The 23,267-nt window shown below is 40.8% G+C and overlaps 1 protein-coding gene across 1 annotated transcript; it reads right to left on the reverse strand.

Moving 5' to 3' along the window:
• Positions 1-16,550: 16,550 nt before the first annotated feature.
• On the reverse strand, positions 16,551-22,640 carry LOC136780928 (muscle segmentation homeobox-like). The gene is made up of 3 exons (XM_066739534.1): positions 21,558-22,640; positions 18,147-18,328; positions 16,551-17,357 (listed from the first exon to the last, which is right to left on the reverse strand). The coding sequence occupies exons 1-3, from the start codon at positions 22,321-22,323 to the stop codon at positions 17,139-17,141; spliced, it is 1,167 nt and encodes a 388-aa protein (XP_066595631.1). The 5' UTR covers positions 22,324-22,640; the 3' UTR covers positions 16,551-17,138.
• Positions 22,641-23,267: the final 627 nt, after the last annotated feature.

The following is a 23,267-nucleotide window of genomic DNA, read 5'->3' on the forward strand; positions in this document are numbered from 1 at the left end:
TTCTACCACCGAAGGCTCACCAGAGGACGCTCCCGAACTATGAGAGATATCAATTTTTTTGAAGACTACAGAAAGATGTATACTGTGAAAAGCATTGATATCTTATTATGATTTTTACATCAAGAATAAAACTCGTTTATCGCGTACGCACCTTATTGGGAAGGTCAAAGAAAAAAAATTGATTCCGTTCGTTCTAATTTTGGGAATCAGTGAGTTTCCACACGTCGATCCTTGCAAGCTGTACAAAGGATTTAGCTTATGGGAATGAGGAAGAATGGATGGAATTACGACGTTAAAAGTTGGCTGATTACTTTGTAGGGGGTGGAGAGATTGGTATCTGCGCGATATAGTCGAACAAACGCAATTCGACGAGTACAAACCAATCATTTGGCCCATTGAAGAAGCCGGTTGAACTGGCGTGAAAGGAGGAAAAAAGCCTTACGCGGGAAAGGAGAGATCGGATCGTCCGACAAAGCGCGCGAGTTACGAATAAATGAGACTCTGCGTACCTATATAGAGCGTAGTATAAAGTGACGAGGCCGCCGCGCGCGTTTGCTGCGAGGGCGCCGGATTTCAATATTGATTCGCTTTATTTAAATTCCGCGCGCCCTTATCGCCAGCCGAATATCTTCGACGTTGGAATTGGATGCGATAACGAAAAGCGAAATGGCGAATAGGCTGGGAGTGTGCCGGTGCACTGCGAGATCAGAGAGAGAGAGAGAGAGCTGAGAACGCAAGGCGAAAGAAATAGCGTCAGTCAAGGGGGATATACGAATAAAGAAAGAAAGAAAAAACTCAATGAGATTCGAGACAGAGAGGGAGAGTTGGAATATATTAGATTTGAAGAAGTAATAGGCGACGGAATTGGGGAGGGACGAGAAAAGGAGCTGAAAATTAATCGCGGTGAAAAAGCGAAGAACGATTATTGAGAGAGCTAATAAACTGTGTTTGTGCACTGTACTTAGAGTGTGACTCTTATGACATTACAGAAGTGGAAGGTGAACATTTATTTATGTCTCTGTGTGCTTTGAAGAGATACCAATTTTTTGTCAAAGCTTGTTTGAATGCAAATAGAATTAGGAGCTTCGAGAAAGTCTTAAGCAAAATATTTACGTCTGTTGTATAGTTAGTGAAATGATATTTTCTTACGTCTATGATTTTTTACTCTTTGATACGTTTTAAATATGTCAATTAATATACAAGATGTCTGTTTGATTCGTGCCAAATAAATGAATTCTTAGGGAAAGAATGTGATTAAGATTTTAATATTTTTAGAGGAAGGTAAATTTTTCGAGGTACCTTCTTTCCTCTAGATCCATTGCTTTTTGCGAAATCAGGGGCACCTCGCGAAGGGTACATTGCAATGGTCTTGAACAGAGCAGAGGCTATGTTTGTTCATTTTTGCTTTATTCTATAATTTTATATCTTTAATATACAAATAATTTGAATATTTAAAGGGAAGAACCAAAAACGAACAAAACTATAGTTGCGCGTGACTCCGTTCCTGAGCATATGTTTGCTCTTACCCCCGGGAAGGGAGGGAAAGGGTAATAAAATTGGGAAATAGGAACCTGAAAAAGAAAGCCTACCTATTACCGAAAACTATAATGCCTACCTATAGTACGCAAAGCTAAAAAGCCTACCTATATCGGAAAGCTAAACCTGAAAAGAAAAACACACGCACGCAAAATATGTTAACGCAATGAAGAGCCTGAGAAAAGAAACAAACGCGCACGCAAAATATAACAGCGCAAATGAAGAACCTGAAAAGAAAGCCTGCCTAACACCGAAAGCTATAATGCCTACCTAAAACGCAAAACTAGGGGGCCTACCTACATCGGAAAGCTAAACCTGAAAAAAACACACGCACGCAAATTTTTTTAACGCAAACAAGAACCTGAAAACACAAGAAAATATGAAAAAAATGGTTTTAATCGAAGAAGGACCGATTGGAACCTACCGGTTGGTTCTCTCGGTCATTCTTAGGTTAATGAAGAAAATCCACAGTTTTACCCGTGGGACTCACTCATTCGGCGAAAATCCAACGATGATCCATCTGCAGCCTGCAGGATACGTTGACGATGACGAAGACGGCACTCGCGATAATTTAATTTTAAATTAAAACGACGCGACGCGAATTTTTTAATCGAAACTACATACGCGACGCGGATATTTAAATAAATTATTTATCGCGACGCGCACTTCCATCTCAAAGTGAGATCGCCCACTGTAACAAACAGAAGAAGAAAACGTTATTCACTTAAATTCTAATCAACAAATATTTTGGTTTATCGTAGCTATGAAATAAGAAAAATAATACTCACAGGCTATGAGAGTCCTTGAGGCTGTTGCCCTTGGCCGCTGCATGCACCAAAACACTGCACTATCGCAACACTCGCGCCGCGCACTGTCTTTATTTGCGAATTCTTTCGAGCGTAAATAGTTTTATTTCAATCGCACTATGCATTTCACTGTTGTGTTAATTTAATTAAACCAGCACTGAGAAAAATATCCTCGATCAATGAACAATTTTTTTTTACGACAATGGATAAATTTCGTTAATATAACAAATAAAATCATTGGTATTATAACGAATAGTTCATTACGTACTAAACTATTCGTTAAAACAATGAATATATCTGTTACATTAACTCACTTTGTTCATTGTTGTAACAAAAACTTGATCATTACTTGAAGTATCCTCTCTATGGGGTAAAATTAAAAAATCACAACAATAAAACTGCAAGTGCGTGATTGAAATAAAGTATTTAATTATTTTTAATCCCGAAAAATTAATTGGTCGTCAGCGATTACGACGAAAAAAAGTCCGGCGCGCGCGCGATTTGCTGACAACCACCACGTGGCAATTCGGAAACTGGACTGATTGACAGGTGATAAGCAACGTGCTTATCTCGAAGTGACGCAATCGAATCTGATTGGTTGGAGATTTGACTGCGCCAATCAGATGCGATTGCTGAGCAAGCTGCTCAATGCACACTTTCTGTCTGGATGATCTTAAGACTGGTGCCATTTTTTATTTAAAAATGGCGGTTTTTGGTAACTTTATAATTATAAGAGCTACGTAAAAATAACGTACGAATTTTATTTCTAAAATCATTCATTCGTTCCATATGAATTTATGAAATTGGTATACGAGTTAAGCGAACACCTTGTATATGAAATCAAGCCAGGGAATATATTATAATTTCAATTATTTTTCTGTTATTACGTTGAGGCTCTCTTAGAAAGAAGGAGTATATACTATATATATATATATATGTATATAGAGCTGGTATCCCTGCTCTTACTTTGGCTCTTCTTCTTATTACCAAGGGGAGCATCTTTTACAGTTGCATGGCCTTTCGACGACAGTTATGAAATTTCTTTAGAATTATTTCGCTCTCCTAATGCCCGACGTAAAAGTTCCAGGACGACGCCTCATCTTCACGAATAAGGAATAATATTTTCTCTCCCGGGGTAAAGGAAAGAATAGTCTCCTCTTTCTTCTCCCTCTTTAGCCTTCTTTCTTTTTACTTTACCCAGCAAGAATCTCGCCAAATTTAATGCGTCCTTTTATGAAAAACCTCGTGAAAACTCTTAATTGCCAGCAGAGGGACCGAGAAATTATGCCTTTTATAAAATCACCGGAACTACTACCACCACTTCTCTTTTTAACACACCTACTATATATGTATATACAGATATTAGGTATATTCGTATATATAGTATATTCTTATTTACATAGATGAATTGGTCAAACGAAATCTTTAGGAATGTTTTATCCCGTGGAATATGGCGAAATTCGGACGTCTACTATACACAGTGCTGTATTATTCAGAGGGGTGGAGGAGAGAATTTAATAAAGCGGATGACAAAAAGCGAGAGAAGCCGCGATTAACTTTCGGGAATATAAAAGTTTCAGAGCTGGAAGATTAATACCCTCGTCACTCGAAATTCAAGCTCCCACTGAACGAGACGAGGCTTGAAAATTTTCCAGAACGATTTCTTAGCGGGTTATATATATAGTGTATGTATAATAAACTTTCTCGTGATTCTTCGAGTTTATAAAGTCTTTTGGGGCGAACGTGCATGGCTAAAACAGAAATCCTCGCAACTCTCCAACACACCTGACGTTAATCCATCCTCTGATTTATTTTTTACGACAAACAAATAAACTATTCAATTTCACCTGGCATTTTCTATTTCATTTACCTGCGAAGAATCACGGATTGTAATCGAAACACTCGCGAGAATAGGAAAATGAGACGGGACAAAATTTCTCAAAGACTTTATCGAGTTTGAGCTTTCAAAGACCCGAGGGAATGTGTTTTTCGCTCTGCAAAGACACCAGGGAAAACTTTTCACGATTCGTTACTTCGATATACTCTATATAGCCGTGTATATAAAACGCTTTTCCAAGTTTTAAATTGAAAGAAAAAAGCTTTTGTGTAAAAAATATTATTACTCTGCAATGGTATATGTGTTTAGCTTTATAAATAACACGGTAGATTTTGCATTTTGGAGAGAAAATATGGAAAGCGATATTAATTCGGGTATTTTCGGGAAGGATATCTTTTTGTGAAAATTTCCTGTCGACCACGTAAGCACCTCTAGTGTTGGCGCGATTCGTCAAGGGCCTTCACTTCCGTTTTATCCTCGGTACCACCCCCAAATCCACCTCCATCCTGCCTCGAGTCACCTCCGCCCTCCACCCCTTCTCTCGGTCAAACCACCCCAAACTACCCTACTTTCTTTTGCTCTCTCCCCCCTCCCTCCCTCTCTCTCTCTCTCTCTGAAACGACGACGACGACTCTCGGGGGCGTTTTATTCCCATTCAAATGGCAGCACTTTAATTTGCATGCTAAGAGTCCTCTAGCTCCCTATACTGTACTCTCTCCCTCTCTCCCCCCTCCCTGGCCGGATTTCCATTTAAACTCACAAAATGGCGCTGACTCCGCGGGGCTACAAAATTTTTTATTGAAAGATTCGATGCGGATAGAGCCAGCCGATTCTCTCGCTCGCGCCTATATCGCAAAGAGAAAAGAGAAAAAAATGGGGGAGGTTGAGACTAAAAAAGCAAGAGGAATAGGGAGAAATTGAACCGAACTGGGCGTGGACTATTGTGCATGTGTTTTACGAAGCGCCAGAAGAAGAACGAACGAACGATCGAAAGCGATAAGACCTTGCTAATTCTCAATAATAAGTTTTCTATGGTATTTTTTATTTTTTCACTCGCTAATAAATTGCAAATTCCTAGCTTCCTTCTTTTTCTATTTCACGACTTCTAATCGCTGTGTGTGTTGCTGCTTCCACCGGTAAATTGCCAGTCCACTTTGGTCAATTGTTATCGACAACGACACGATTCGCCATGAGGAGAGCTCGCCTAATTAATCGAATTAAATAATCGCAGAGTCATCGGGGAATAATGGAGGGCTCGAATGGCAATGAGACTCGCGAGAATTAGGTCGTTATTATGGCATAGTTTATAACACGCCAGAGGTTGCGGGTCAGCGGACAGGAAGTTTTATACTATAAAATCGTAGGCAGTTTGCATGTTTGCTTTCCAAGGCCAATGTAGCATATGCGATAGACTTTTGCAGATTATCACCGCAGTCTAGTTTTCTACAATTTAAACGTGTATTGCCACTTGAAGAACCTTAGAGCAACGATACAAAAAATTGTGCAAATCTCTCTATTATAAAAAAATATATATTTTGTAAAAATCTTTTACTATATTTAAAATAATATACAGATAAATATTATATAAAATTATGATGTATATTTTTGACAATTTTCCTTGTACTCTTATCAATAGATAAACATTAATATTTTTATATATGTGCATTTTTTAAGGAGGGGGGAGGTTTAGTGACCTACCCCATATTTTATTTATCGCAGACTCTCATATGACGAAGCTCGTTACAATTTTGAGGAGAAAAAGGACACAAAGCCCCGTTCTGTACGGTGGTTGGCTGGCTGCTAACGAGACGACCTAACACACACTCGCACAGGCACAAACACACGTAGAGTGCGGTTGGGCCCGTCAATTGTTTCAGCAAACAACGAAACAATGGACAGTGGCTGGCCGATACTAATGGGCAGTTTATGCGCTCCTTAACTTGGGACCTCTGTATCCTCCCAGCTCAGGCAACAGCAAAACCACTTCCACGCCCTTTCTTCTCTTCTTACTCTTATACTTCTTCGCTTCTATCGAGTCTCTTTGCTATTAATAAGCTCTGTCGATCCTCGCTATCTTAATCGCATCGCCAAATAACGAGCCATTTCCAAACATAGAATCATTCTACGCGTGTGTGCGTGCAGCAGTGGTATACGTGTTTATATGGAGGGGTGCGTTTATATATACGAAAGAAGGGCCAAGAGAGAGAGAGAGAGAGAGAGCGAGAGCGAGAGAGAGGTGATGGGAAAGAAGAGGGTGAGTTTAGGAATAGGAGGTAACCGAGCGTGAGAGATTAACCCCTGTAACAGCGTCCGCCCAGTATATCACGGGACCTCGTGATAAAACGCCACCACCCCTAACTGCCTCTATTGACTACCAGAATCCAATATATTCTACTCGAGCGACGAAGAAAACCGAGTGGGAGGTGCCCCGGAATTTCATACATCTTCTTTCGTCGATTCGTTGCAGGCCTGCACTTTGGCGCTCTGCTATACTGTAATATAGCCTCTATTCCACCCTGTTGTACGATTAAAAAATACCGCGTTTAAGTATGAATAGAATAATATATATATGATAATTTATAAGAGGTAGGAAAAGGTCTGCTGCACTTTGAAAAATTCTACATTATCTGACAATTTTGTCTCATTGTTCAGAGTTTCAAGAGTTTCATGCATTTTCTTTTGTTTATTTGGGATTCTACTATAATATTGTAATATCAACTTTATTCCATCTTCCTACATGATTAAAAAATACCACTTTCACGTATGTGTGTGAATAGCATAATATATAGAATATATATATATATATATATAAAGGCCTGCTGCAGAGATTTATTTGTTGCGCGGTATTTAGATAAGGCGGCTTTTGCCGGCTGCGGGATATTCGGCAAAAATCGGAGGGATCCTCTTCCCTTAATGCCCAAAGACCCTAATAGCTACGTAAACAATCGATATACGCACTACCGAGAGACAGGCGCGATTCCGAATTTTCGAAAGATCTGAGCGGAAACACCGACCCCGTTTACCTTGTAAGCGGATAAGCTTGAGTCAACGGCTTATTGTTTTAGAGAGGTAGGCAAGATCCACTCACCCTCTCCAGGGTTATCGATGGGGTTGTTTGCCCAGTTGGCCCAATAAAGAAACCGCCTTCCCATTTCGAATCATCTGTCCCCGTAGACTCATTAAACAATTACGAAGAAAGAAAGAAAAAGGAGTCGTTGCACTAGGAAGAATAAATCATTTAATTTCAATAACTTTTTATTCGAATAGTCGTGAATAAATATTAACTCGATATAATAATGACATTTAATTAAATCGATTAAAATTGATTTGATTATAGAATTGATTTGTGATTTAAATAATTGTTATTTAATTCAATCAGTCGCTTATTATAAATCCTGGTATAAATATTTATTTGCTACTATCCAAATTAAGATTTGTTTCAACCATAGGACTATTTTTCAAGTGTGGGAATATTATCAGAGTTGTAAACTGTGAGATTCCAAGCTTACAATACGTGTGTAAAACGTGTTAAATAATCCAAAAATTAATAGCCTATTATCAACATTCCTCCTTTTTTAAAAAAATTATACATTGCATATTTGCATTTATCCAACCAACCTATATAAACAAATCATTTATCACCTTAAAAACATTATGCAAATCAAAGAGTCCTGCTCAAGAATTTTATTATCACTATTAGAGAATCCTATAAGTATATATATCCGGCGAAACGCGTTAAACGATGCGCAAATTCAAGTGCGGGAAACGTTTTCCGCGCACAGTGACGCATTTGTCCGAAAGCTCCTTTGACAGGCGTTCGCCGACAATGCAGTTGGCTGAGTGAGAATAATTAACGACGAGAGTCTCGCGCGCGCGCGAGAATAACCGATAGGGTTTTTTCGCGCGCCTCGCTGAGAAACAACAACAGACCGATTCATATGATCGCTCGCTTCTCGTTTGTCTCGAAATAAATGAAGAAATCTGGAGAAGAGAGAGTGAAGTTCCTATATATATATATATATATATATACAGTTCATAGTGTACTTATACTACAGATAAGAGTTTTTATGGTCGATTGAGAGAAAAGTCGATTGTGCGGCGGGATAATGCTCGTAAAGAGAGAGAGAGAGAAATATGTATACATATAATAAGGACGCTTGATAGGCCAAATTGTTAATATAACACTTCACCCTCGAGCAGAGGGGGATGATATCGTTGGGCCGACTACATTACCATGTGAATATAGTAGTGATTTCGACGAGCGGGGTGCGACTCGTTTATGTAGCAGGGAGTAGAATCGGCGACTTATCGCAACTCGGAGATAAGGACCCTGCTAGTTATCCAGTTAGCGCTTATTGTCCAAAGATTTCAGATCCAACGATACACGCGCTTTTAACGCCATCGCAGGTCACGTGCGCCTGTCCAACCTTATCCAGAAGCCACCGTACGATGACAAATGACACACGCACACACGCAAATATTCCATCGATCTCTTCCAACCTAACGGATTTTCATTCTCATCTTCTCCAACACTCGAGACTCGCACGTTTCGCGAGACACAATCGCCTAATTGATCATTTTCGATTCCATTCCAAGACAGCGGGTAAAGCTCTCGGCTTATCGCGTTTCACGAATGATTAGAATCTTTCCCTTTCTCAGTAGTGCGAATCAAAGTATATACAAGGTGTCCTTGTTAATAAATCGTGCAAAATATATCAATTCGGAGAGACCGTGTTAATTATTTTGATATTTATTCGCGATGCAAATGTTCATCGTGTGCTGAGAGAACTCTTTAATTCTTGAGAATTTTTATTCGTGCGTTAATTGGATGACCACCGTTTCTCTTTTCTATTATAGTCGAGCATTTTACTTGGACGACTTTGCGAGTAAGGAATTTTTAATTCTCAATAACTTTTTAATTAATGGCTATATTTTTAAATGGTAGTTTATATGTATATAATATTGTAAAAGGATTCTGGTTCTTTCGCAAGTTTGCCAGAACCCAAGCAATCGATATCTCGCGTTAGGAGGAATTCGTGTTGAAAGGTTCTCGCGCGTGCTCGGCAAATCTGCTCCAACGGGTGAATCGTGCACCACTTTTTATCCCTTTCTTTCGTTGTTTCGCGCTTATAATACTATATCTATATTCCGAGTGAAAGAGAGAGACAATGTAGTATATAAATAGTATTGTATAAATAACGTAAGAAGCTTTTTTGTACGAATCGATTTAACAGTGAAATATCAAAGTAGAATCTCCATTGAAAAGTATAGACTGCAGGGGAGAGGTATACATATAGCGTGCTCTCGCTTGATTTATCGCGCGTCCTCTCCAACAAATATATATGTATATATGTAATACATAGTATATGTATAAGTGTATAGAGGAAAGAGGCGAGGGTGGGGGTGTTCAAAATAAAGAGAGATTTGGAAAATAGTCAAGTGCAAAGCGGACGAAGATTCTTTGGTTCTAGTCGTGATGAAGATTTTAATCAGAGAGAAAAGAACAATTATTTGAGGGGAAGAATATACGTTGGGAGCTGGTATATGTATACAGTGAAAGACCGAAAGATATTTATGCGTCGCATTGTCCCGCGACAACTTCATTCGTGCACGCCCCTCGCGAGTTATGAAGCCAAGTACCGAGTCCCTCCTCCTCTTCTTCTTCTTCTTCTTCTTCTTCAGCCTCTTCTTCAGCCTCGTTCTCTTCTCTTATTTTCAAAAAACTGTTTGAGTTAAAAAAGAAAATCATTTCTATTTGAAAAAATATAAGAGCGACGAAAAAATTATTTGCCAAAAGGCGAATACTCGGTTTCTCTTCATCTTCTTCTTCAGCCTCGTTCTCTTCTCTTATTTTCAAATATCTATTTAAGCGAGAAAAAAGCTTGATTTCCATTTGGAAAAATAAGGAGGAAGAAAAAGTTATTTGCCAAGAGGTAAAAGTTTCTCTCTCGGGTCGGTGGGCAATTTTGGTTTGAGTTTAATTACCAGCAGCCCCCGAGGGACAATCAGATATAAAAGCCAAGGCAGCTCCTTTGCTTATTTCTGGACCCTTTGCCCTTTTGCTTCCGCGCATGCGTCGCTCCTCCTTGGAACGAGGGGCGCCAGCTCCACGCCACTATCGGCAAATGCGGGGCGCAAAACGAATAAACCACTCCTCCTTTTCTTATTATACTATAATTGCACGATTTGCAAGATTATATAAATACATAACCTAAGGAAAATATTAAATTTCAGAAAATTCTTTGTCATTGCGTTTGTTGCACAAGCGAGACTCGCACGAGAAACCTAGGACTGATTTATACGTGTATATACAATATACATATATACTATATATATACGAGCTACGAGGCCTTCTAAAAGAGTGAATCTTTTCTCCGGAGGGTGAAAAAAAAATTGACACGGCAAATATAGAGATGTATCAGGTCATTTCGCTCGAGCGATTCTCGTACAATCGGCAACAACGACTCGAGAGTTAATATCTTTATAGGATCGAGTGAGTCCGCGATCCATTCAGCCATTGGAAACAGTCAAGTGGGCCCTTTTCGGCTCCTCTTCTCGGGCCTTTGGCCTAAATTCTCTCCGGGATCCAATCTGGACAATATATCCCCAAGATAGACTAGCAGCCTTTTCAATTTCAAATTCCACGCTTTATTCACGTTTTTCCCTCCCAAAAACTCGCGTTTCAAGAGCCACGTTCATTCAAGGAGAAATCACGTCCCAATAAAACTCGACTTTTGTCCTCGTGAGAATCCAATGAGTATAATTTCACCTCGAAACTTTTCTTACTTTTATATATATACTATAATAATAATAAAAGTGTATCATTGATCATAACAAAATTGCTCCTCGACGTTTCATTACCTGTTAAACGTTATTTTAACAATAATTCGATATCGAAATTGTCAAACCATCTTAATTGGGAAACGAGTCACTAAAATTTCTTTATAATACTCGTTCGACTCTTCAGTTTCTTACAATCACACGTTAATTAAGTAGTTACAATTATTTCTTAAAGTACACTGGGTAGTCTCTATATTTTAATACAGACCACTGATCGAGTATTATTATGTATCAAAGACGAGTATGTTAAAATTGTGATTCACATTTATATATAACTAAAAGAGGGATAGTGAAAAGGGGAGGGGGTGGCATATCTATATAGTATAGAAATATATATAGGTTCTGACTGAAGGCAGTAGTTTAAGCCATCGATGAGATTGCTATCGGATAGCGAGCGACAATAGCGGAGGAAATCACGCGCGAGGAAAGCCGATCCCATTAGCCGTCCGTGTGATTTATGGTGTTCCGCGATGAGGTAAGAAAAGATAGAGAAACTCTTACACGCTGCCGGATGCTGTGAAATTATTTTTATCGAGTCACCTGGAGTAATGGAGCAAGAATGCGGGGGAACACAGTTAATTTTTATCTCTTTAATATATATATATACACCTATACATGTATCTTATATTATAAACAAAAAAGAACATATATATAATATACTATAACGTAATTTCATTGGCTGCTTCCATCGTCGTGATTTATGACTCTCCCATAGTCCACTAATTAAGATGAAATTATTACCTTTACCATTTATGTGCTATATATACAGTTTTCTACATTTACGTCATAAAAAGTAGAATGAAAAAAGGATGTTTATCCCAATGCTCGTCGATGAAGCATCGACGTTACGGTCGGGTGACCTTTGACACTAAGAAAATTAATCATTCTTATCGATGTTAATTGGAAACACAACGCTTCGTTTGTCGACTTCTTTTAACAAGTTTTCCCCTTAAAGAGTACCGCGAGTATATATAGCTATGCTTGCTAATTGTCAAGAAAAAAATATACACGACCAAACTCTCACAGTCAATCTTTGTATCGCGTGTATGTTACGCGTAATACTGATCGAAGCTTTTGAAAAGCTGTCGCGTCGGTATATATATCGTTAAATCGACAGTTTGACTAATTGGCTGATTAATAAAATATATATATATATATATATATATATATAAATGGTAAAAAATATTGGTTATAAAATAACCAATTATATATATAGTTATAATACAGGATTGATCGAAATTGGCATGTAAAACCGTGGACTGTTAATTATATAATCTATATAAATTAAAAAAAAAATGATAAAAATAAATATCAATGATGGTCTATTTCAATCGATACGCGATTGTATTTTAAGAATATACCAACGAGGAAAGTCGGTGTGAGTCACACTCGGTTCTTAAAGCGCTCCACAATAATGTTATTATCGTACATGCGAATATCATTTAAAGCGAATATAAGCGAGCTTTCGTATATTACAACGTACGCGATCGACCACCTACCGATGCGTGTATACACGAGCTTCCACTTTGCGCTTTACTTAGCAAATGTGTCGAGCGTCCAATAAATTATCCGAAAAAGCATAACACGACTCGTGTTTCCTTTGTCTCCGCAGCCACCCCCCGTGGTTCCGGAGCATAATCGAATAAACGCGTTCTCCAAAATTACAATATACTCTGTATATATATATATATATATAAGCCCTCGATTATTTATTCTAGTCATTAAGATAATTAGTCGGGCAGATATAGGAAAGCGTATATATATCGCTATATAACTGTTGGAAAGGAATAAATTACGAAGCGTTGATTAATAAGAATTTTATAAGGCGGTCGTATATTAAATTTTATTCGCCAATTATGCATGTAAAACAGGGATGGTTTTTTCATCACCTGGCGGTGGTTGTAGCGGCAGTCCTCGCGTCGCTTCGGCCAACTCTCGACCGCTCCAACGGTGAGTAGAGAAATTTCTCTCGGAAATATATTTGTCTGTTATCCGTCCAATTAGTAAGTCATCGATATCGCGATGATCAACGCGTTTATAACCGGTTTAGGATTAACTAACGCCGAGCACACACGCACAGGAACACGCATATACACATGCACACGTATAGGCTTCTAATCTCCGTTCCGTTCGACTCGACCCTTTTAATTTTTTTTCGCTCTGTCACGCACAGGGATATTAATTAACGTTAAGAACGCCGTTTAATTCGTACTACAACCGAGCATTTTGGCGCTGATACAGTCACGTCGATTGATAAATGATTTCGTTTCACCATTGTTCCAAACTTGTACAGTTTTTCTTTAATAAACTCTTTACGTATTTAACTGTATGGTTTTTGCGTGTGTATGTGTGTGTGTCCGTTTGAACCAACACACGCACACACTCTGCTTGATTTCACTTTTCCTACAATTCGCATGAAAGTAGACAAGATCAATAAACCGCTCGCCGACTCGTAACGAAAATACAGCCGGTCTTGTTATCGTAAAATTGGAATAGATACATCTTGATAAGGCCTGCCAAATGCTTTGATTTATGCTCATTTATCTTGCCAGGCGACCAGACCTGAGCCTCTACCATTATTACAGTTAAAACCTTGTTTCTTTTTTCGCGATAATGGTGCAATTAGCATAAATTAATGATAAAGATTTACGCGTCTGTCTCTTTCTCTTTTATTGTTAACGTTATGGATATTTTTGCTAGATATACTGTCTTGTGTTATTAGCAATATAAGGGAATAAATTTCTGTCTTTTTTTCAATTAATAATTACGTAATGTAATGTTTGTTTGATAAAAGGGCTATTGGAGTATATATAAAGGGAGAATTTACTCACGTTAGATTAGATATTTCTCGAGGAAAGATTAAATCGTTGAGAAAAATTTAACTTTCCGGTTTCGGCGAAGGAAGTCACTGGATGAGATTAAACTCCCGCTGCGAGATCCCATCGATTTAACAGCGCGGCTTCCGAAACGCAGAGCGAGAGAGAGAGAGAGTGAGAGAGAGTGAGAGAGAGAGAGAGAGAGAGAGAGAGTCTTCAACATCTTCAACGTCTATACGAGCAGCAATTAAAATCAACGATTATCGCCTCCCCTGGCTAGGCTCGGCTAGGTTCGCCAAAGGATACCGGTGACCTTGCTATAATACTATGTATAACGCATTACGGTGCAAGTATTTGTATTATATATAACACAGTCTTTTTAAGCAAAAAGCAAATGAAAACTAATGAACTTTGCGCAATTACAACGAAAAGAAAGAACGTTTCAGTATAATGTAACAATTTTGAGAGTCAGCAACGATTTAGACTTTTAGAATTTATAACTCGGGTCGGTGTGGTCCCCGTGAAAAATTGTAGCACGTGACGCTACATTGAAAAGCGAGCGAGCCGTTAATTGCCGGTCGGCTGAAATTTATATATATAATTGACTTGGCTTGACTGGAGAGTGAATGAGTTGGCAAAGCGTGCGACGACGGCTTGATATAGTGCAACGTGCTCGACTATGATGAAACTCGATTGGCTTTTTCTTCAAACCGTGCAGCATGTATGATATAACGTCATATATATATATATATACGCGTAGAGAAAATATACTTTCATATAAATATATATTTTAGAAAAATATTTTCCAACTTCTATATATTTGTAATAATAGAAAAAGCGAAGAGGAGAGGGGTTCATGGTCGACTAATTAATTCCTTTGCGTAACGAAGAGAGTTAATCGGTCGTTAAACGTGACTCGCGCTTTATTCGTTGGACCTATCATTCTTATTGGTCGAAGATTTCGATAATTAACTTTGGTCGTTTGCTCCTCGCACATTCCATCGATACGCCAAGTATTTACGACCGGCTCGTTTTGAATAATTATTAGTCCCCTTCGAGACGCGACTTAATTAAATCATTATATCGGTCCGAGACGACTGGTCCTGGGGAAAAACTCGTAATGTGTTGCTGGAAATGAGACGAAGAGAGAGAGAGAGAGAGAGAGAGAGAGAGATGAATCAGTGGTGATTATAGCAGACAATTACTCCATTGACAAATGAAAAGGATTATTGATAGCGTCGCCGAGCGATATTAATATTCACCGAAGGTGTGAGAGATGGATGTGTATTGGTATACGAGTTAACGGCTCGAGAGAGAGTGAGAGAGAGAGAGAGAGAGAGAGAGAGAGAGAGAGAGAGAGAGAGAGAACGCACGCGGCAGGGTCAGCTCGGGCAGAAGGACAAGATGGTAATCTACTACACGTAATTAGCCTACCGTGGAGTCCTCGCCCAGAGAAATCCGCTGGCACGGCGACGTTCATCGCTTCGGTAAAAATTACGAAAGCTATAATTCCTTCTCCGACCGTAAATTTTTTCTTCTCTTTCCTCTTCGTCCTCTTCTTCTTCTTCCGCGAGTTGGTCGTTTCGAGCGAGAAAGCAGCCGGACGCTCCTATCCTCTAATTAATAAACTATAAATAAAGTTCAATATCTTTGGACCTTCCCCTTTTCGTCGAAAAGCCAGTAAATAACGCGCTCCGGCTGCATCTGCGTCTCTTAGTCTTCCTCGATCAAAATTTTAAGCTTCATTATATATATATATATATACCTTACGAAAAATTGAATACGAAAGAGAATATTTTCCAATCTCGGACGCTTTCTCCCCCCTTGTATTTATGCCTTTATTAGGGAACTTAATCAAGTGTCCTTTCATCGATCGTGAGTTGGACTTTCTGCAGAAAAGGGAGCCTCGAAGGCTTTTAACAATAACGCGATTTGAATCTTTTCGATGGAATGAAGAAAAAGTGTTGATGGGATGGCGTAAGGGGAGGGGATGAGTCGTAGGTCAGAGACGAAAAAATTGGGAATATTTATGTGCGGTATTATTAGCGTACGTCGGCGATATCTCGGTGGGCATCGCTAATTAGCCCGCGCAGTCTTTCGGCAAACAGTGCTGGCTACTGTCTTTAAAGGTTCTCTTCTCCAATTGCTTCTCTCTTCCTCTCGTAATCAAGATGGTGGCGCCAGGAGCCGGCCGATTCCGAAACTAATTGCCACGACTAATTTATCCCGCGACATATATATGCTATACTTATATATATATCATGCACAGAGACACCATTCTCCAATACCGCGTAATCTCATTCTCCGAGACTTTTTTTTACTTCCTTTTCCATTCTTTTGCAGCGTCCCTCGTGGTACAGGATATATAGACGGATAACCGATACTTCAACACACAAGTGCCTATAACTGTTATATTCACGAGCGAACAACCATTAACCTCTTGCTCTTAAAATTTCAACGATCCACCACGAGCATCGTACATATCCTCGAGGAAATCTTTTCCCAAAGCAAATTTACGATCGATTAATCGAGGTAAAAATCAATTTATGCTAATTCCAGCTATTCTCGCGCTTTCCAACTATCGATAGCTGTCGTATCTATTGGCATATTGATTCGGAGGATCAATTAGGGTACACTACAGGATTATAGGTATATTGTGTGTTATATATAATGATAGAGAAAGGAAGAAACTTGTAATTTTTTTATAATTATGATTTATTAAATAAACTCTGCTAGTTCTCCACTCTCCGTATACGATTTACATTTATACAAAATTGGAAAAAGTGTTTGTACACTCCCAGGTTGGCTGTTCGATTGGTAAATATGTAGGAAACTAATTAAATTGTACCACTTACTTATACCTCTTCTCCATCGCGTCATCCAGCGATCATCTACATCGTCTCTGATCACTGGTTTGGCCAGACGTATTTACACACAACTTTTATCGCTAGAAACATATCATAGAAACTGAGGCGATATGTATAAACACATATTTACATTATATTTACAAATTCGCGACGACGACGCGACATATATTTATACCATATATATATATATATATATATATGTATATATATACTTTAATACGTTTGGCACGTAATCACACTACGAGAGAGAATTTTCCATTTTTCTCTTGCTCCTTTTTTCATCGATATACATATATATGCTATCACATTATGTACAAGAGCTTCTGGACTCTGTATTTCGTCCAGAATGTGTTCTCCAGTCCATCGTTGCTACCAACGATTATTATCAACGAGCTCTCTATATACGAATACACCATACGCAAATACAGCAGCAGTTTTATTCCCTCGATGGATGCTGCGCGATAGGATGATGAGGCGCCAATCCAGGATGGGACAACATACCAACGGGATAGAGTCCCGCGGGCGTCAATAGTCCAGGATGCGAACCATAAAGAGCCGTGTGGTGTTGCCTCACGGCTGACATTCGTAATTTCTCTATTTCCGCTTCCTGAAGACGTTTTGCCTTTGCCCGTCGATTTTGGAACCAAATCTTCACCTGAAAATCAAACAAAAGCCTCTGTTACATCCACGTGCTTCTTCTGGATCAACATCATCATCATCTTCATTTTTATTGGGAGTATCACGCGTTGCACTTACGTTTCGGTCAATTTGTAGTCTATTAATAAAATTAACGTCTTCTCTCTCTCTAAAGAGAGAGAGAGAGAGAGGGGGGCGCATCCGAGTTCGCGCGCGAGTTTGCTCTGGTATGCTACAGATTTACATGCGCTAATTACCGTACATCTGGCAACATAGCACGAGACTTCTTCCCTTCCCCCACCTTCTTTCTCTCAACTCCCATCAAAGCATTCGTCGTTCCGAAAGTGCAAATAGGAGAACAAAGGATTCGCTCGGGAGCTGCGATTCTCTCATACTCGAGTTAACTGTGTGTTTCTTGGCTGACTCGTGTATACTATATATAGATACAATACATATATTCCACTCTTATCGTTATTCGCAAAAAAGCTCGAGTTTTTAGGACTTTGTTAGTTTCTTTGACTACTCGCGTGTTTCGTTATCTCTCCTCCGACCAAGAAGCTCGTGTTTGTATAAACTAATTGAAAAACGTGTTTTTGCCAAGATTCATTTGTCGCTAAGTATAATACATTTATATAGATATAGCTAGTGTGGGAGATTTGCGATAGGTCACTAACACGTTTCTTCGTGATATACATTCAGCACACACGGAGCCTTTCTTTGTATTAATCGCGCGATAGCGATCCTTCTTCTGCTTTCGATTCTCGTTATTGGGGCTGTGTTAATTAATTAGCGCGCTCGCGATAATTACCTGAGTCTCGGTGAGGTGGAGGGACGAGGAGAACTCTGCTCTTTCGGCAACACTCAGGTACTGCCTTTCCCGGAACTTTTTCTCCAGCGCCAATAATTGTTGGGTGGTGAACGGGGTTCTCGGTTTTCTATTTGGTTTGTGTTTCCGCAAATTGCACTTGATCTTCGCTGGTTCTCCATTCTCTGTAATCAGAGGTTATACGTTAAAATATGGTGGTACATAGATGAAGTATATTAAAAACGAGCGAAAATAAGAAAATATAAATTAGATGCATTTTGGAGAAGAGGTTGTAGAGGACAGGCTGTTCGTCAGTCAAATTGTTGAAGGAACTCAAATTGCACTCGAGCTTTGTTAATAGCCCATTTCTGCAACCACACGTTACAGGAATATCGCAGGGGATATACGCAAATTCTTGGAGAGTTTAGAAATAATCTATTAAATGTATTCGAAACAAAGCTATGCAGAAAAAAAGGTAGGTGCAGGTTGTGGGGGAGAGTTTAGGCCGCTCGTAAATCAAAGTGTTGGGAGAAGATTTAAAAAGGGCCTTGACGCGGATCCCACGGGACATCTTTCCTCGCTCGGTCCTTTTTGACTGAAAGAGAGTCGAGGGGAGCAAAGGCAAACCATCAGCGGCGACGGGAGCAGGATGGGAGAGATGTGCGTATATGCATATCTACTATACTATATATATATACACGTAAATACATACATATAGTATACGTGAGAGTGGAAAAGGTTGACCGCAATCTTCGCTTTTTGCCCTCGTGATATTCTAAGAAGACAAGCTCGACTTTTTTGTACACTCCCTGCGCAATTCATAATTTTCCGTCGGAACGGCGCCGCAAAACTGGCCCCTCATTACTTTTTTCCCTCTTCGAACACACGATTCCAACCACAAAATCCCCCCCCCCCCCCTCCCTCTCTCCCGTGAATTATTCTTATATATATATATATATATATAAAGTGGAAATTTAAGTAGTTCGTGGGTGCTCTTAGCACGTATATACACATGTATATATAAACCAGATCTGAGCCTAGGTGCTTGTATACATCAGCCAGGGTATCGCTGATATTCTTAGCGAGATTTGTCACGAGACAATTGACAGATTTGTATAGATTGGCCTCGGAGAACGGCAGCATTGGTAGAAAGATCAAGTCGAGAGACAAAGGGCTGCTGGGAGAATTTTGAAATTCAAATTTTAGCGAGCAACCCTCGCAGCCACAAGGTTCGCCAAATAGTGGGGGTGGGGGGAATAGAAGAAGGTACTGGCTGTTGTTGTTGTTGCTGTTGTTATTGTTGTTTACGATCGGTGCGAGGGAGAAAGATATAAGTCTGGGAGAAATTGTCCTTTGTATCGCGCGCTGCGGCTCGCTAAGGGTCCCAATTAGTCTCGGCATTCGGGGATTTCTCTCCAACTTGGCCACCAAAAACGCAGCCGATGCCTGATTTTAATCCGGCCACCGATCGGGGAGAATGTGCATTGGAAATAATTAGCTGATCAGGACGAGATAGCCGTTCCTGGGCCCCAAACCCCTCGCTCCATCGCATCTCAGCCTCCCGATCGATCCTGCAGGACCGAGTCTCTCTCCCTCTCTCTCTCTCTCGCTCGCTCGCTCGCTCATTTTGCTACCGCATTGCGCAACACCAACACTGGATTCCCTCTCAGCCAACTTTTTCTCCCTTGCACACACACACTCTCGCTCCGAGAGCGCGCGATCCAATCGCACCGATTTCACGTCACGATGCGGATTATAGCTGCGCCTTTATTATTTCTCACACTGCTCTGTTACATGGAGAGAAATATTAGCTAATATCGAGGGAAAAGAGCATTGAAAATTGTTTGATGATTTAAGTAAATATTTTATGTTAATTAAACCTTGTTAAAGGAACGATGATTCGGTTGGATTATAAAAATATATTTTTCTCATTTAATCGAGAAACTAATGATGTTTTCTTGCGAAGATGTAGAATAAATTCTGTATATTTCAGAATCGTTGAGAATTTTAAATGAGACTTTAATATTTATTTCTCAGCGCGTGATTCGTATTATTGCACCGTGGTAAGAATATATAAATTCTCGATAGAGGGGGGAGAGGGAGCCGCGCCAATTGTTCGTAATTTGATCGCGAACCGATAAAGTGTTTAAAGTGAGCAAACATTGCTTTGGTTTAATATATATAAATGGACGGGGTCACAGGCTGTAGAGGGCGATAATTGTCCAATTAAAGGCGAATAAGGCGTTGCATAGTAGAGATTTCAGAGTGTGTACTATATATGGTACATACATAGTGGTATAGGGAGCGTGGAAGCGACGGCAACGGGGGCCTCGGTGGTTTATCGATTCCTCGACCAATGTGGAAGTCCCTTGATTAGTAGCGTACGAGAATCAGCCATTGTTTCAGCTGAGAGCCAAACAGACGGGAGAAAAGAGGAGTGGAAGTTGACTCCGCAGCTGTGATTGCCTCTTTAACGATCGTTTAAGAGAAATATCCCTCTGACTCCCCCCTCTCACGCGGGACCGTTTCGTTATTCGTGCCTTGTCATTCATAACGCGACTCGCGCGATAATTAGCGCTACCGTCACTTAAACTCCTCACTCCCATTGAGGATGATCGAGAAAAATTTCAATTTTCTTCTATTCTACATCCGACTATGCTATAATGATAATTTTATTCATTTTGGAATAAAGATTTGATAGAAGAAGAAGAATTGTAGCTGGTGTTAATAAAATGGAGGAATTATTCGACGAGAAGTAAATATTTGATTACAAATATTATGGAAATTGTTCGAGTATGAACAGGGATTCATCCAAGCGAAGAATATTTTTACATCAAATTTATAAATCGATTATCGTTTCGATATGTTAGGTGGTATTTCTTAGTATATATAATTGCTTAATAATTTTATCCGTGTAATAATGATAAATTAATTAACACTGCAGGGCTAATTATGCCTGTTAGGAATGAAGTTGCGAGAGAGACTTTATAATAGGGGGAAGGAGGGGGGAGGAACACGTGGGCTAATTGGATAGTAGCCAAAAGGTTTAAATGGTTAAACGCCGGGGAAGCGGTAGAATCGGCTTTCATCGTGCGGCGAAATAAATGTGCTTGGGGATGAAATAAAGGATGGCTCGATAGGGGGAAGGAGAGCTAAATTTCCAGTACTCGAGAGATAATCGAATGAATGATGCAGTAAATAAAGGAAGCAGCAAAGGGGGGAGATGATGGAGGGTGCGATGCGTGAAACACACTCGAGGGAAGAGAGCAACAGTTGAAAAATAATGGGGAGGGGGGAGGGGAGGATCGTTTATACCATTTAAGGGTTGGTCGAGGGAAAGGAATGGCGTGGATGGAGTGTTTGAGCAGTGGCGGAAGAGGCCCTGAAGAGGAAGAGGGGGATCTCGAAACTTACCGTTGAGAGGTGCGTGATGAGAAAAGTGCGAAGGGAAGAAGCTCGCGGATGCAACCGCCGCTGCAGCTGCGGCCGCCGCCGCTGCAGCCGCGTCCTGGTGGCCGCCGGTCCAAACCGCGGGATGGAGACCAGCCGGGATCCCGGAGATCCCACCGAGGCTGGAGAACCCTCCGATGTAGGCCGGTGTGGGCCTCACTGGACTCGTCGACGACGACGACGGCGGCGAAGACTGTTGCTGCTGCTGGACGTCCTCAACATCCACCAAACTACCCTCCTCATCATCATCCGCGTCTTCCGCCTCCGAACATCCGGATCTACCCTCCTGCGAGCTCCTCGGCGACTGCGAGCCAAACTCCTGATGATGACCACTCGACGACCTTGGCGAGGACCTCGAGTCCACGCTCTGCATCCGGTAGTCTATGCAACCGGAAACGATGGACCTCTGCAGCAACGGCGACTCGTCGCCTCTGATCACCGAGAGAGATCCCGTCCTGTAGAACTCCGTCGAAGTACCGATCGTCGCAGCATCCGGCAAACCACAGCGGATCCTCGACTCGTCGCTGCTGGACTTGTTCAACGATTCTGAAGAGTTCTTCGTCGAGGACGTGGTCTCCCGAAGATCGACCGTCTTCTTGGTATCCGCCAGCAGAGCGGCGACGGAGAAACTGAGATGTTGCGTCGGCCTCTGGGGGGCCCTGGCTTCCTCCGGAGCGCCTGGACTGGTCGAGGGTGGCGTCACTGGGGACGTCATCCTGAGCACTGTCATTCTTCAAGCTTTTTAACCCTCTGCGACGATAATCTCCCTCGACGCTTCTTCCTCACCCTTCTTCTTGCGAGGACTGCTGAGAGATCAAGTGCACATGTACGTGTATACACACACAAAAACACACAGGAAGTTTGGTAGAAAAAATCACACGTTTGCAAAGAGTTGAAAAGAGGTCATGATGTATGTACATATATATGCAGTGTATATATATATATATAGCATATATGGCAGTGACAGTTTATTGTAACGTTATCGAGAGGCGTTTTCGATAGGATCGAAGTCAGTGTGATCTACGAGATCCTCTTCTCAGCTCGAGCTCTCCGTGTGGACTGACTGGTTTCAGACGCCTCGGCTGCGAACGACCAGACTTTTTCCTTTTGCCTGCTGTACGTGCTGAAGGGAGCTTTGGTGGTGTTATTTCGTGGTGTGATGGTAGTAGTGGTACAGTGGTGGTAGGGGGAACAGTGGTGGGGGAGGCTATTGCTGTGCGCAGCAAGAATCTGATGGAGCGGGAGAGAAAGAGAGATGGGGTGAGTGAGAGAGAGAGAGAGAGAGAGAGAGAGAGGCGGAGGCAGGCATGAGAGACTCTCGTGGAAGGCGGCGTTCTATGAAGCCCAACCCTCGCGTCGACGAGTTTCCCTTCCATCGAGGCCAGTCAGCCAGCCGATCATCAAAGATATCCTACACTGTATATACACGTATATATGTGTGTGTACGTGTGTATAATAGAGTTTTGTGGCAAGGAAACGCTACCCCCTCTCGCTCTCTTTCGGTTTCCGCTACACGCGCAGTTTCATGGGATTTGCAGGCATCTAGCCCGCTGCTGCTGCTGCTGCTGATGGGGGTGAAATACCGAATGGGGGATTTAATCCTTTCCAGATCAGAGACGGTAATGAGCGTAATTGAGCAATTAGGCTCCGCGATTGGTGCAAAAAAATGCAAAT

Source organism: Prorops nasuta, unplaced genomic scaffold (assembly GCF_024137725.1).
Source record: "Prorops nasuta isolate Cenicafe-Biocafe unplaced genomic scaffold, Cenicafe_Pnas_1.2 PNAS00021, whole genome shotgun sequence".
Taxonomy (NCBI): domain Eukaryota; kingdom Metazoa; phylum Arthropoda; class Insecta; order Hymenoptera; family Bethylidae; genus Prorops; species Prorops nasuta.